This window comes from Bombus pyrosoma, linkage group LG6, assembly GCF_014825855.1.
Source record: "Bombus pyrosoma isolate SC7728 linkage group LG6, ASM1482585v1, whole genome shotgun sequence".
Lineage (NCBI taxonomy): Eukaryota > Metazoa > Arthropoda > Insecta > Hymenoptera > Apidae > Bombus > Bombus pyrosoma.
In genome coordinates, this window is record NC_057775.1 from 10,624,242 (window position 1) to 10,639,341 (window position 15,100).

Sequence of the window (15,100 nt, forward strand, 5' to 3'; positions counted from 1 at the left end):
GATTCAGACCACGATTTAGCCGAACTTCACGATACTGTACTATTGTAGTGTACTGTACGAATTATACATAATTGAAATTATATATAATTCACGTGTTGACGAAACGTTAGGAAATGTGATTACGAACTTTATGTGTTGTAACAAATATACATTTATAAAATAATAATTTTAAATTGAAATTTTGGTACTGGTTAAAAATTATTTAGTATAGTTAAAAATGGCAGTTAGAAAAGCACGTTGTATACGTGAACCGATGCAAAAGTCTATACAACATGTGAAACATATATCTTCAAAGCAAATGAATGAAAAAGATAAAAAAGCAATTGTTATTGCACAAGAAATTAAATTTGCTCGATTACTCTCATGTAACGATAAAGTAACTCGAGATAGAGTACTAAAAAATTTAAAAAGGTGGTTAATAGTTCGTTCGCAAAGTACTCTTGGTAAGATTTGTATTCTTGTTAATTAAAATTCCAAATAGTTCTGATTTTTGTTTATCTAAATTTATTTATCTAAATTTTGTTTATCTATTTATTCGTTATATTATTAGGAAAAGATATACTTTCTATGTTTTTTCTCAGCACTTACAAGGGCGGATTTTATGCGATTATGGAAAGGTTTATTTTATTATATGTGGATGTCAGACAAACCTTTGATTCAAGAAGAACTAGCAGAATCTCTTAGTAAAATTGTACATTGTTTAAAAAATAATGAGGTAGTATTACTCTATACAGAATGTGTTTTAAGAACATTAGGTATTGAATGGTTTGGTATAGATCAATATAGATTAGATAAATTTTGCATGGTAAGTATTAATATGATACCTTTTTATATAATATATTTATATATACACTCCTCGTCAAAAAGATAACCTAGGTGTGGTATCTTTAATTTCTCAATGACGCGTGTAAAGTCTTTTGTATGTAACGTATGATATCAAAACATTATGAGCTCAGAATATGCGGTTGGTTGAAACTAATTAAAAATATTATGAGGTTTAGTGTGTAACAAAAAAATTGTTTTATTTTAAGAACAAAATGATAACACACTCTGTTAATATGTTTAGAAATTGCTCAGTAGTTCATGATCTATCAACGGGTATAGATTACAGTACAATGTTATATAAATTTGTAAGTATAGGATGTGGAAAAAAATTAAACGAGTCTTAAAAAAAAAGCAAATTCTTGAACTAAAACAGCAACAGTTATCAGTAGCAAAAATATCGAACGTAATAAGAAGAAGTCGTAAAGTAATACACAATTTCTTAAGAAATGTTGAAGATTATAGCAAAAAGAGAAATGTAGTGTTAGTGTTTCAAGTGTTCGTTGAATTCTACCATCCTGCAAAAATATCAAGAGGCTAAAATTGAAAAAGAAACTTTCGTTAACAATGAAACACAAAGTAGAATGTTTAAGCTTTGCAAAAGAAAGAATGCATTGGAAAAAGAAATGGAGAAGAGTACTATTTTCAGACAAAAAAGATTCAACTCGGATGGTCCTGATGGGTTCCAATATTATTTTCATGACATAAGAAAAGAGACAATGTCAGCAATTCGACGACAAATGGGAGGAGGCAGTGTTGGGCCGACATCGGTTGTTTCGGCAAAACAAGTATCAAGTTCATCAATGAGAGAATGAATAGTGTCTGATACATAAATTTAATCAAAGAATAAATAAATAATCATGCAGAATGCATTTCTGGACCTGATTACATCTTTCAACAAGATAATGCATCTGTACACATATCAAGATTGTTACAATCATATTTTAATGAAAATAATATATCTATTTTGCCATGGCCTGCATGCTCCCTGGACCTTAATATTATTGAAAATTGCTGGGCAGAACTTGTTCACGGCGTATACACGAATGAAAAGCAGTATCAACAAGTACAAGAATTAAGAAATGCAATTATACGTGAATGGGATACGTTAAATCAAAATTATATCCAGAAACTATATAAATCGATACCAAATCATATAATAGAAGTAATAAAAAATAAAGGGGGATATGCCATTATTAAATAAGTATATATGTTTGATAAGTAATTATTGTTAGTTACAATTTATGTTGATTATTATTTTCTTATTGTAGATGTGTTATCATTTTGTTCTTAAAATAAAACAATTTTTTTTGTTACTCACTAAACCTCATAATATTTTTAATTATTTTCAATGAACCGCATATTCTGAGCTCATAATGTTTTGATATTATAAGTTACAGACGAACAACTTTACACACGTCATTGAGAAATTAAAGATAGCACCTGGGTTATTTTTTTAACGAGGGGTGTATTAAATTTTTTTATTAATAAGTATGTATTTACAGCTAGCCCGAAGAATAATTCGACAGACTTTCCAGAAATGTAAAGAGAATTTATGGGATATTGAATGGATAAAAGATATTTCTAAAATATTTGAAAAGTTATTAGTTGATCCAAGAATATGTCTTGGTTTTACTATGCATATAACAGAAATATATCTAGAAGAACTTGCAAAAGTATGTTATTTTATATTAAATATTGATTTATTGTTAATTGATTAACAAGTTTAATTTTTATAGATCAGTGACGGAAATATACCAGAAAATGTTGTTACAGAATTTATTAAACCATTTATTTCATATTTTATACTTATGGATGATGAAAGACAAATTAAACATGTAATGAGACATATTTTTAGATATCTGATTTTTCAATCAGATATTGGTATGGATTATATGGAAAAATTTAAAGCTTGGAGAAGTGTGAATATTAATGTTTTTTATTATCTTAAAACTTATATGAAATAATTTGTCTATAACTTATACTGACAATAATATGTATTATTGTTTCTATATAGGCTGGTTTTCCTGCTGGTTCTATTGATGCTATGGAAAAAATAGAACTGTCAGATGAAGAAGATAATAATATTACCAGAGACGTAGAAATTTATCTTGAAAAACAAATAAAATATAATACAGAGAAACCACTAGATCCTAGAGCTGGTAGAATAGATGTTGAATTGCCACAAATACCTTTTAATCCAAGACAGATAGCTGATTTGTTAAATAAGTATAAATTTCATTCCTTATCAACAACAAAATCACGTAGACAATTACGTCGTCTTATTAAAGAGTATGTATTGTGTGATTATCAATTAAAGAATATATTAAAGACATTAGTAACAAACTAATAAATTGTTTGAAATATCTTTGTAGGTTTATAGAATTATCAGATGGTAAAATGCCATTAGGCATTAAAGAAATAAGAATTCCAAAAATGCAAAAGAAAAATACAGATATAAAGTCAGCTGCAGTACGTCTTTTAAAATTTGAGCAGGAATTATATTCGGATACGCTACGAAAAGGGCGCAAAAGGAAAAAGAATAAGCAGTTAATACAAGATGAAAGTGATAAATTTAGTGAAGAAAAATCAGAAAATATTAACGATGAAACTAATCGTGAAAATAATACTGTAGAAATGAATAATGATGAAACTATTAAAAAAAAAAGAAAAACGAAGCATAAATTAGACTTTACTGATAATTTAATAAATACAAATTCGCAAATATTAGATGAAAATAATTTGAGTTTGAAGAAAAGAAAATTTAAGACAAAAGAAAATCAGAATATTTGTAAAGCAGATGCAAAAGATAGTAATTGTAAATTAAGAAATAATTTTTCATTATTAATTGAAGATATTGATGAAAATAAGAAAATAAAATTAAAAAAGAACGAGAATATAATTTCCAAAACACTAAACATTGACAAACAAGTAAAAAGAAAAAAGTCAACAAAATCAAAAGTTACTGGTAAATGGAATGCTTCTGATAATATAGAACCATCCACTCTTTTGATGGATAATAACAGCACAAAGTCATGTATGGAAATTAATGAAAATTCAGTTACAAGTAACCATGAGCAAAAAGATAATGTATATAGTAAACAACCAACTTGGTTGGTACCTATATTAACAAAATTGGAGAATAAAAAAAATGTAAGTCTTATGGCATTTACTTGTTATATTATTATTATTATTATTTATTTTAGTTCGTGCCTCTCGGCTTTGGACGAACTTTCGATTTTTACAACACATTATTGCACTTAGCATATTCTTACCTCTAATCTAAAACTAATGCTTACAATCTATTGCACCTTATGCTTACAAACTATTGCAACTTATGCCTACACACTATTGCCACTTTGGTCTTTTTGCCTCCTTGCTGTGCTACCTTCCTGTCATTCCACCCCGTCTTGTATTGCCTTTGCCCTTCTTTTCTCTATTATTGCTTTTAAGTCCATTAGTCCTTCCCCAGTCCCATTCAATATTTTTTCCATGTCCTTTGCCCTTTCTGTTATTTCACATTCTTCTATTACATGTCTCAGGTCCTCTTCTTCCCTTCCACATAATCTGCACCTTTTTTCTCCCTCCTCTTTCCAATGTTCTTTCACTTTGGTCTCGTTTCCACACCTGAATCTGGCTATAATTTTCCTGTCCTTCCACTTCATCCTCCCTTCCAAGTACTTTGGCATCTCATCTTTGGTTATGTTCCTGTAGTATCTGTTGTATTTGGATTCCCTTATCCTTTTCCTCCTCTCTTCTGTTTCTCTCTTCCTTCTTTCTTCTGCAATTTGGTCTCCTGTCCAACTTTCTTGCTCCCCTCCTGCTTCCCTCTGTGTCCCTCCGTTTCTCACCTATTCTAGTTCCTTCTTTCTCTTTCTTACTCTTTTCCCTTCCTGGCCATTTCCCCAGTTTCTCTCTCTTTCCTTTATGCACTCTTTTACCAGCTCCTTTTCCGATTCTAGAGTTCTTTCCTCATACCTTGCTGCTCTTTTTAATGCTTTTACCTTGATTTCCTCTATCTTGCACTCTTCTGTCAGTATGTAGTTTGGTGTTGTCCTGTCTAAACCTAAGATCCATTTTATGTACTCTCTTTTTATCCTATCCAGCGTTTCTTCCATGTTCCAACCCCATACCTCTGCTCCAAACAGCGCCATGCTCTCTACTAATGCTTCAAACATCTTCATTCTCCTCTTGTAGTCCTGTTTGAATATTCTTTCTCCCACGCTCCATGTTTTCTTCATTGCTATCGTCGCTCTCCTTTTCCTGTCTTGTATGTGCTTCTCATCGCTGCCGTTTTTCTGTAGTATGTACCCTAGGTATCTTATCTCTTCCACTTTTTCTAGTTTTTGTTCTGCCCAATTCCATCTTCTTTGTCTCCTTTTGTTCCTTCTTTTTTCAAATACTACTATTTTTGTTTTTTCTGTGCTTAGCTCCAATTCTGCTTCTTTTAGAAATTTTTTGAATTTCCTTAGCATCTCCTTTAGCTGCTCTTCCCTATCCGCCATCAACACAATATCATCTGTGTACGTCAGTGACCATACCTTTCTTCCTCCTATCGCTATGCCCCTGGCTTGTCCTTTCCTTAGTTCATCTTCCAGCCCTGTCGCGTAGATGTTAAATAATGTCGGGCTCAGCGGGCCATTTACTTGTTATATATTTTTGTATTTTTATTATTTTTCATTAAATACGTACGTATCTACTTTAAAATGGCAATTAAATTTTCAAACTTACTGTCTTTTTTTATACTGTTTGAAACTATTATCATATGATTATTGACATATATATATAAATTTCTTTATTATGTAGGAAACACCAATAAGCTTAAAAAGAAAACATGAAATAAGTACTACTACAAGTTCTAAAAAACGAGTGAAAATTGCTCTTCACTGTAATACAGCTCAACATACATCTGAATATATTTCACAAATTCGGAAAAGTCCAGCTATACCATTTGATGCAAACAAGAAACCATTAGCAGGTGTACTAAAAGCAAGTCCTATACCAAGTCCAATTAATCCATTTTATAGAAAAAATATATAAAATGTTTATTAAATGAATAAATGAAGTAATAATTATTTGTTAATAAAACAAATAACACTACGATTTTTTCAAATAAATTATTCTTATTAATTATTATTTTTCATGTATTATGATGGTTCTTACATATTTTTTGGAAAATTCATAACGCGGAAATAACAATTAACATACGGGAAATACAGAATATGGGAATACAGAGTTATCTACTTAACTCGTAACCCGTGTTTGCGATATATAAGATGGCAAGTGTCATGTACGTTTACTGTCAGTAAACTGCTATTTACTCGCATTTAACTTCTGATCATGGGCATAAAACTATAAATAAGATTGACGTAACATCATTGATAATTATGTATACGTATACTTGACGCTCATCTTAATTATCTCTGCCAAAACCATTGGAGTGATTAAACACATTGACGTCCAACCATCGGGATCACGGATACTCGTGTGTTCGGGACGGTCCGGAAAAAATCGGATGATCTCGTGCGGTGACACATGATATACGAATACTATATTTTTTATGCATAGTAGTCTACGGTGCGTGTGACCTTGCACTTGTAAAAAAATTATTGCAATCATAACTACGTATTTTAATTATAAACTTATAAACAATTAAGAGAAAAATTTTCATATAATAATATAAACTTAAATGTATTTATTGCATTTACATTTATTTTCATAATACTATACTAAAGTTTCATACATACTTACATTTACATAATAATAAAGTTTCATATATATATTTCTCGCATCATGAAATACATACACATTGGAACAAATATATTATTTTGATTTTTTTATAATTATAATATATATATATAATTATATAATAATATAAACTGTAATTATATAATATAAATTATATGATTATATAATTACAATTTATATTATTTTCCTTTTTGTCTATTTTTTTGTGATGACACACACATTACATGTAACAAATATATATCCTAATGTTTAAATAACAAAAATATTTAAATGTATTTATGGTTTAAAAATAGTATGAAGTATATTGAAAATGAAAAAATTAAGGTGTATATTATTATTCAAGCCAAATAAACAATGATATTTTATTAATAAATTATTTAAAATTTGAAAGCAATTAATATTAATCTATTTGCCTCTTGTCTTAACTGAGATAAGTAAAATTTTAATATCAATGACAATGAAAGTTTTAGAAAAAGTGGATAATTTAAACAGAGAAGTCTTTAAAATTTTTATACAACCTTCTTGTTTGAATACTGTTCATAAAAGTACACTAATACACATATCTTTTTGGCACATGAATTCACTTTTACTTATAACATTTCTATAGCTATAGAAAAATAGAGGATCAGCTACTATTACAAAACCAAATACTTAAAAATTATATTCTATGCATTTCATTCATATATTACATAATATTTTTAGTTTTAATACTAAGTTCCATTACAAAAGAATTGAAACTTTTAAGATTGTTTGTATAATTCAGTCAATACGAAAAGTAAAAGATTATATTCCATACCATTTAAATACATTGAAATGACACTTGGAGAAATTTTAAGTGCATAAGTATCTCATACTTTACTTTGATTGAATTTTAAATTTCGTAGGATTTTGAAATGTTTCACGAAAGTAATTTTATTTTATACCATATATGTATGTACATTTGTACTTTGAAATATGAGATAATGAGGCACTGTGTCCATCGTTAGCTAGATTGACTTTAATTATGATTCCTAAAAAATATTCAAACCAAATATTATAGCATTATGTAAATTAAAAAATATATATAGATATCTGACATTATTTAAATACATACATATAATACTGCTTGTATTATTATATCATTATATTGTAGATAGATTAAACATCTTCGAAAAATTATAATGCTTAATGCTGCTAAAATTTATGATCATAAAATTCATTAATTATTGCTAAACTACATATCTATGATTCGAAATTAATTATCATTTCATTTTATAGTGTTTTTCAATAGTTATAATATAAATTATTGATAAAAAGCAAAATTAAGATTCTTTTTTCAAAATTTGTTACAGTATTCAAATTATATTCAATGAAAGTATCATTATAACATGCATTTGCAACACATCTTAAGAAATTTGTATAATATCTATGATTTTTAAAGTATAAAAATCATAGTATGCGTGTGCTCACTGAATTATATTTAATTTAGAACGCTTTTCGTAATATCAAAATATATGTGTTAAATTAATATTATAATCTCTAGCAATAACATGTAATAAACTGACTATTTTTATACACATTTCATGCATAAATTTTGTATAAAGTACATTCCTAAGTAACACAGAAAGTTTTTTGAAAATTGATCTGGTAATTTGTATAAATGTAATATTTTAATTGTTTGTAATGTACAATTTTTAAAATGTCTGAAATATTTATACATGACATAAATAATTAGAGTTTTGTACCATTATTATACATTTTTATATTAAATATTGTTAACCTAATTGTATTCTTTATATGTGTTGAGTGCTGGATAAAAAAGTTATTTGAAAATTTGTTAATTTTTCTATGATTGTATTTTAATATTAAATACTTCTTTTCTCAGGCTTTAGAAACAAAAATAAAATATTGTCATATATATAAATCGAAACCATTTTTTATAAATATTAACACTGAATATGAGAAAAGGATACTACATTCTAAACATTTAAGTTAGCAAAATATATTTTTTTAAAAACTTGTCAATATTAGTATCAACTCTCCATAGTTTACAAACTGTATCAAGATATAAACAAAATTATGAAAAACAGTAATTTTTAAACCATACCACATAGTAGAAAAGGATAAATTAAATATTATGGTGTATATATATGGGATATATACAATCTTTATTTTCTATAATCAGAACTAAAAAATGTAAAATATAAATTCTTTTTTATAACTCGGTAATCTATGGAGGGCTAATTTTCCCACAACATTAAAGTATTATAATTTCATAGTTCCATCATTTTTTTTATCTAGTACACTATAGTAATACCTTTAATTTATGATATTAGACTAGCATTATTATTATATATTTCAGTCAAATATATTAAATTGTGTTTGTTCTAAATCAACTTTTTTAAATTAGTTCATATTAAATTTATATATTATCTATAAGATAAGTGTTCCCACATATTCTATGCTCTGCTTCGAATTGTCATTATACCACTTAAAATTTCTAATATATAAACTTATTAAAATTAATATCTTTTATCGATTTTTGAAAATTAAATCAACTTTAATTTACCCCAAACTCACATATAGATTATTTATGGATGTATAAAATATTTATAATAAAGTTTTAGAAATAATTTAATTTAATATTGGAATTTAATACTGAAATCTATTTGCATTAAATAGTTTAAAATTTTATTAATCATATTTTTTTGTAAGAAAGTGTGTTCTCCAACGCCAATACCATCCCATTTCAAGTTGATTAAAACCAGTAGTAAAAAATGATAGAGCAATAAAAAAAACTGAATGTACCAGTGTCCATAATTGGAATACTGGTGAAATAATAAGTAAAACTATCATACATCCTGAAATTTAAAAAAAAGATACGGTATTTTTAATAGAAATATTATCAAGAATTGTGAAAATAAGTAGAATAAAATATTACCTGTTAGAATGCTCCAAAAACTAAAGGCAATATGCAAAGGACGTAATTTTGTTAACGGCCAAATTTCAGCAGGAAAAGTTTTTTTTTCATAAAATTGTTTTAAGATTTCTTCTTTGTTAAACCACTTTTCTTCTAACCATCGCCTTAATGTTAAATCATCTGTTGGCACATCCGATGATGGTATTCGCTTAATATGAAAATGTACTTCATTTGGTAATTTTCCTTTGATCAAATCTAATTCAGATTGTGGAATATAATCAGGATATGCAATCGTTAAATCATAAACAGCATTGAGATAACTTGCTTGTTGAAGATGTCGAACTAAATAACTGAATCCTGTTGTCTTTGGATGAAGAGTAAAAGAATATTGTGGCAGAACATGTTGCATGGCATATTTGTCAGATTTCTCTTTGCTGTTTTTTGTTAGATCAGTACCCTCGGGAAATATAAGTAATTGAGAGCGCCTATCAAGAGCCACTAAATAATCCAAGGTACGTGACAATCGATTTTGATCTTCTTCCCAGCGACGAGTTATATAAAGGAAACCATACATTTGCATTATCCATCCTGTTATATAATGACATTATTTTGTTATGTTATTTAAGAAAAACAAATGGAATAATAATTAAGTTTTTAATGGTCATTGTATAAAAATGATGTGGTAGTTTTGGTATTATGAAAGGTACGTTATGAATATTTTTGGAGTATGTGGAATTATGATCACTTATCATATTACCTGGTCCTGGAATATGTCGTATAGGATCCTTTAAAACAAATTTTAATCTATGAGTTGCTACATTAGGTAAACATGCTTGATACATTGCAGCCCACAAAAAATTCCAATCCACCCGTGTTCTATGATTCATTACAAGAACAGCAGATTCATTTGGAGATATATGGTCTCCTGATACCAAAATTTTTACACCAAATACTTTTAAAAGAGCCTAGAATATATTGAAATTATTAGCTTATTCATGGTACAATTACATAACTCACATGTAAGGAAATTTTGATTCTGAAATAAAAAAAAAGAAAGAAAAAGAAGACATTTATTTTGCTTACTGTGGAATAAAGTTCCCAACAAGAAAGTAATAGATCACCATATTTTCGAAACTTTGGAGGACTAAAAAATAACAGTGGTAACATAGGGCAAGCAATAAATAGAAAACCAGCCACTATGCTGCTGTACCATAGTGCACAATATAAAGTACCACGTAAAAGTCCACGCATCTCAAATTGTGTCTTAAATATTTAAAGAAATATGTAATAATATATTTATTTATAACAATTATATGTATAAAGCTTAAGAACTTATCTATTATTATAAAATATATGTACTAGAAATACATACCTTAGAGCATTTACTTATAATTAAATCATATATGATATAAAAGAATTATAAGGCAAAAGATAGGAACTTTTGTTTATAACGAAACATTTTTAATTTATAAAAAAAATAGAAAATTTTTATTTTTAAATAATATTTAATATTAAAGAAGTAGGAACAGCAGAAGTGTAAGTTTAATATAAATTAAATTAAATGTTTACAAATTTGCATATATAATATTTTGAATAGTAGAACTTACCTTGTCATGTGTATGTTTTAAATGAACTACTTTTTTCAAGCATTTAATGTTAACTGAAATGTTCTGAAATGTTTTCTTTGGCTTCTCTTCTATCTTACTAGAGGGGCTTCCTCTACTTCACCCCTTTCACCCCATTCTCCACCCAATATCTACTAAGTTCTGGGATGCTGTGTTGGACCATTATTGATCTGTTAAAACAAGGGGAAAGTTCATAATTGTTTTTTAAATTTTGATTTGTTTCCACAATTTCTTCATAAATGTTATAAGAATAAATATTATAACAAAATGATATGTGTGTACATGCAGTAAAATAGATCTTTGTCATTTGTTTTTATTTTTTTGTTTTATGATTATGTTGATAATCTTAACTTTCTATTTAAGTTTGTTTTACTAATACAAAAATATATAATTACATAAATTAAAATGAACAAAAAAAAATATAACTATTAATATAAAAATTGTTGCAAATTATACAAATAAAATATTATAGATAATAATGAAAGTTTATTTTAATTGTAATATCAAAAGTAACTGGATTGATAAATATTTAGGGGACAAATCACTTGAAATTTACATTTTTTATAAGGTTTATAAAATTTAATTATACAAAAGTGTTTGTATGACTTTTTATATTATAAATTTTACTTAGAAGATGTATACAGTGAATATCACTAATAATAAATTCTATAAATTCTTTTTAAGAAAATAACTAAATCCAGGCGCTCCAATGTATATACCGTTTTCTATATATATCAAATATTATTTGCTAAATTGTACAACTAAAGTACATATTTCTAATTTACAAAACCTTGCACTAGTGACGTATATTTTTTATGCAGATCTTTACAAATTACATTCTTTCATAAAATTTAAATTAAAAGATTTACAATACATACTGCAATAGATAAAATATTTTGAAAATTGTTTAGTACCTATGTTTCATGTAATAATTGATTATAAATTGTTTGATGTTAACGTTTAGATTAAGCTGCAATATAGTTGTTTTTATCTGTATATGTATACGGAAATAGTATAATTATTAATATAGATGTGATGTACAAATACATTATTTTTCACTATGAACTATATCCTGAGTACTTGTCGAGAAGTTTACTCGCTTCCGTATGTACTTTTTCATCATCAGCTGATACAATTGGTTTTTCTAAAATTTCTTTTAATGAATCAATTGCACATGTATATTTCTTTAAAGCAATATAACATTTACTAATGTATAACTGAGTGTATGGATTTGTACTTCCAAGCCTTGCTGCAGTTTCAAAACAAATGAGTGTTTCTTCAATAGAAACATTTGGAATTTCAAATAATGTTGCTACCTGTAAAGAGTACAAGAAAATTTAAGCTATTTAGTATTAAATTGTAATATTATATAAAAATAATATTTTGTATATATTAAAATTTTTTAGTAAATTAAATTAGAAGTTAAACCTTTTTCTCGATCCAACTTAAATTAGCAATTTCATATTTAAATCTTCCTAGAAGATAATGTAATTCAAAGTCATCTGGTTGCATGTCTAAAGCCAGTTCTACATATTTCTTAAAAACAATGCCATTCTTTATTTTGTCTGGCACTGATAAATAGTCTCCATGTAGTCCTATAAGGATAGCATACCACTTATACAGATCTGCTTTTCGATTTTCAATAATTCTCTCACACTGTTGAATACCTATTAAAAATATCATTTGTTTTCATTACATTATGCAAAAATAAACACATATATTGTACTTACCTTCAAGAATGATTAACTTTCTAATATTCTTATCAATTTGTGCTTCTGCATAATGGTAGCTAGCTCTTGTGAATCTCCATACTACTTCTACATTGTCTGGGTGGGATCTCGCTAATGTTTGCAATATATAGTAAGTCTTGACATCAAATTGATCATTTAGTTGTTCATCAATCTCCTTAAGTATTATATCCAGCTGGTTCAGTTCGTCTGAGATCCTATATTACTGAACATATAATCTCTTCCTTTTACACTTTTAAAATAACTTTACTCGCCAAAATGATCAAATTCTAATTTTCCAAATTAGTACAAGTAATCACATGCTTAAATCACGAATTAAATAGTATAATTTGAATATTCTTAAGATGTTTCTTCAGGAAGTGGATTCACATTTTTACTAGAATAAATTATAAATCCTCGTACGTGTTATTTATATAAGTTTAACATATATTTATATAATACCAACCTTAAGTCACTATCGCTAACAATACTTTCACCATCGGAACAATCATAGAACTCATCATCTCCAATATCAGTTGTTGTTGAAAAAACATCAATATCTGTATCATTATCTAAAGTATAGGTACTATCATTAGAATTAAATTTTCGTGAAATTTTTCTTTTCTTTTTCTGTTGTTTTAGTTGTAACCTTAAATGAAACAAAATAATAATATATGCCAAAATAATTATTAATTTTATAGAATAATACATAAATTTAAGAAATATTTATGTAAATATTTCATATCAAAATAATATTATTACCTTAAAGCTTCTAATTCTGTTTGTAATTCATCAATTCTTTTATTGGCAGCATCTAAATCAGAAATTGTTGTGCTATATTGTTGATTTGCCAAAATTTTACGGTAAATAAAAATACTAGCTGCACTTATAACACCAACGGTTACACCGATGGCAGCAGCAATTAAATTATTATGCATTATGCTGTAAATATAGTATATATTAATATGTTAAAAAATCTAATTCTACATTACTATTTTTTATTAAATAAATAATATATATACATGCATAAAAAAAAGTTAAAAATTCTGTAAGTAGCATAAACATAGTAAAATACCGTTATTTTTCTGGGTTTCTTACTATAAATTACACTCAAAATTATATAAATTATCCACGACTATCATTCATTAATACACAATAACCATGTCCATAAAACAAACATTTTATTATCTCAATAAAAGAGAAACATATGTTCTTTCAAGTTACGCATATAAAACGTTTTTTCCTTTTTTCTATAAAATGTTGATCACGCATCACACAAACCACATTGTACGCCGGCAATTAAGACTTTCTTCGGCAAACGAATACTTAATTCAATTTCCATTAAAAATCTGACTTTATCATTCAACCATTTGCTAACGATATATAAATATAATGTTCTTTTTAAGTTCAAAGTACAAAATGATTTAAAACTCAAATTATAGAGCATGAACAACTACAATACGACTTGCTATATACGTATGCATGTATATACATACAATGCTTCTGCTATTTACATACATTCATGTGATTCTAAATCAATTCATTATATTTCACGAACATAAATTTTATGAAACATAACTATAATTTCAACTTTTTAATTGAGTAATTTTAAAATTAAGGGGAAAGAAAGAAATTCCATTATATCGTAAATTACAATATTTATATAATATGTATTTATACATGCAGTAGGCACTTCCTTTTTATTATTAAATAAATGTTCCTCTTTATATAATAAATAGATGTATTTTAATAAATTTAACATAGATAATATTGTATATACAGGTAATATTATTCAACCAAACAGTATAGTCATTACTATATTGCAAATATTTATGAATTTATGGAAAAATAAAATATATAAAAGTATACAAAACGCGGAATTGTACAAATGTCCATAATTTAATAACTATACATACATATGTATATTTATACGTACGTACATAGCAATTTGAATATTTAATATAATGTAATTTTGTATTCCATAAAAGAAATGTAATTTAATAACGATTAAAAATTATAATCATTACATTATCATATTGAAAGGCAAACTTTTAATATTAATAGTTACTTTTAATACTAATTTGCATGTTTTTTATATACTTATAGTTAGGATATGAAATTACAGAAAAAGGATAAGGAATAACTATAATTATGTAAGTAATTTGAATTTATTTAAATAAATGACTTTTATATTATTCCTCCTAATATTTTTTCAACATTATTTCATAAAAATATAGAGCTTCCTTTACAATAAGATAATAATAAGTAATGAAATAATT

At 26.5% G+C, this 15,100-nt stretch overlaps 4 protein-coding genes across 10 annotated transcripts; 1 reads left to right on the forward strand and 3 right to left on the reverse strand.

Annotated features, from left to right (window-relative positions):
* The first annotated feature begins 65 nt into the window (after positions 1-65).
* On the forward strand, positions 66-5,939 carry LOC122568054 (ribosomal RNA processing protein 1 homolog). Of its 3 annotated transcripts, none has more exons than XM_043727365.1 (7): positions 66-443; positions 582-715; positions 2,328-2,498; positions 2,562-2,744; positions 2,840-3,114; positions 3,198-3,975; positions 5,629-5,939. In XM_043727365.1, exons 1-7 carry the CDS (start codon positions 218-220, stop codon positions 5,860-5,862), a joined length of 2,001 nt encoding a protein of 666 aa, XP_043583300.1. In that variant the 5' UTR covers positions 66-217; the 3' UTR covers positions 5,863-5,939. The 3 variants fall into 3 exon arrangements, with proteins under 3 accessions (XP_043583300.1, XP_043583299.1, XP_043583301.1); XM_043727364.1 differs by having other exon boundaries at positions 67-443; positions 582-805; XM_043727366.1 differs by having other exon boundaries at positions 314-443; positions 551-805.
* Positions 4,482-6,546, reverse strand: LOC122568058. Of its 4 annotated transcripts, none has more exons than XM_043727371.1 (2): positions 6,071-6,546; positions 4,482-5,422 (listed from the first exon to the last, which is right to left on the reverse strand). In XM_043727371.1, exons 1-2 carry the CDS (start codon positions 6,147-6,149, stop codon positions 4,674-4,676), a joined length of 828 nt encoding a protein of 275 aa, XP_043583306.1. In that variant the 5' UTR covers positions 6,150-6,546; the 3' UTR covers positions 4,482-4,673. The 4 variants fall into 4 exon arrangements, with proteins under 4 accessions (XP_043583306.1, XP_043583309.1, XP_043583308.1 ...); XM_043727374.1 differs by having other exon boundaries at positions 6,031-6,546; XM_043727373.1 differs by having other exon boundaries at positions 5,986-6,546.
* Positions 6,547-7,076: 530 nt separating this feature from the next.
* On the reverse strand, positions 7,077-12,144 carry LOC122568056 (lysocardiolipin acyltransferase 1-like). The gene is made up of 6 exons (XM_043727368.1): positions 12,009-12,144; positions 11,077-11,264; positions 10,553-10,732; positions 10,227-10,434; positions 9,491-10,057; positions 7,077-9,410 (listed from the first exon to the last, which is right to left on the reverse strand). The coding sequence occupies exons 3-6, from the start codon at positions 10,718-10,720 to the stop codon at positions 9,244-9,246; spliced, it is 1,110 nt and encodes a 369-aa protein (XP_043583303.1). The 5' UTR covers positions 10,721-10,732; positions 11,077-11,264; positions 12,009-12,144; the 3' UTR covers positions 7,077-9,243.
* LOC122568057 (regulator of microtubule dynamics protein 1-like) lies at positions 11,652-14,302 on the reverse strand. Of its 2 annotated transcripts, none has more exons than XM_043727369.1 (6): positions 13,897-14,302; positions 13,584-13,763; positions 13,288-13,470; positions 12,825-13,039; positions 12,523-12,761; positions 11,652-12,410 (listed from the first exon to the last, which is right to left on the reverse strand). In XM_043727369.1, exons 2-6 carry the CDS (start codon positions 13,757-13,759, stop codon positions 12,153-12,155), a joined length of 1,071 nt encoding a protein of 356 aa, XP_043583304.1. In that variant the 5' UTR covers positions 13,760-13,763; positions 13,897-14,302; the 3' UTR covers positions 11,652-12,152. The 2 variants fall into 2 exon arrangements, with proteins under 2 accessions (XP_043583304.1, XP_043583305.1); XM_043727370.1 differs by having other exon boundaries at positions 13,844-14,302.
* Between the last annotated feature and the right edge of the window lie 798 nt (positions 14,303-15,100).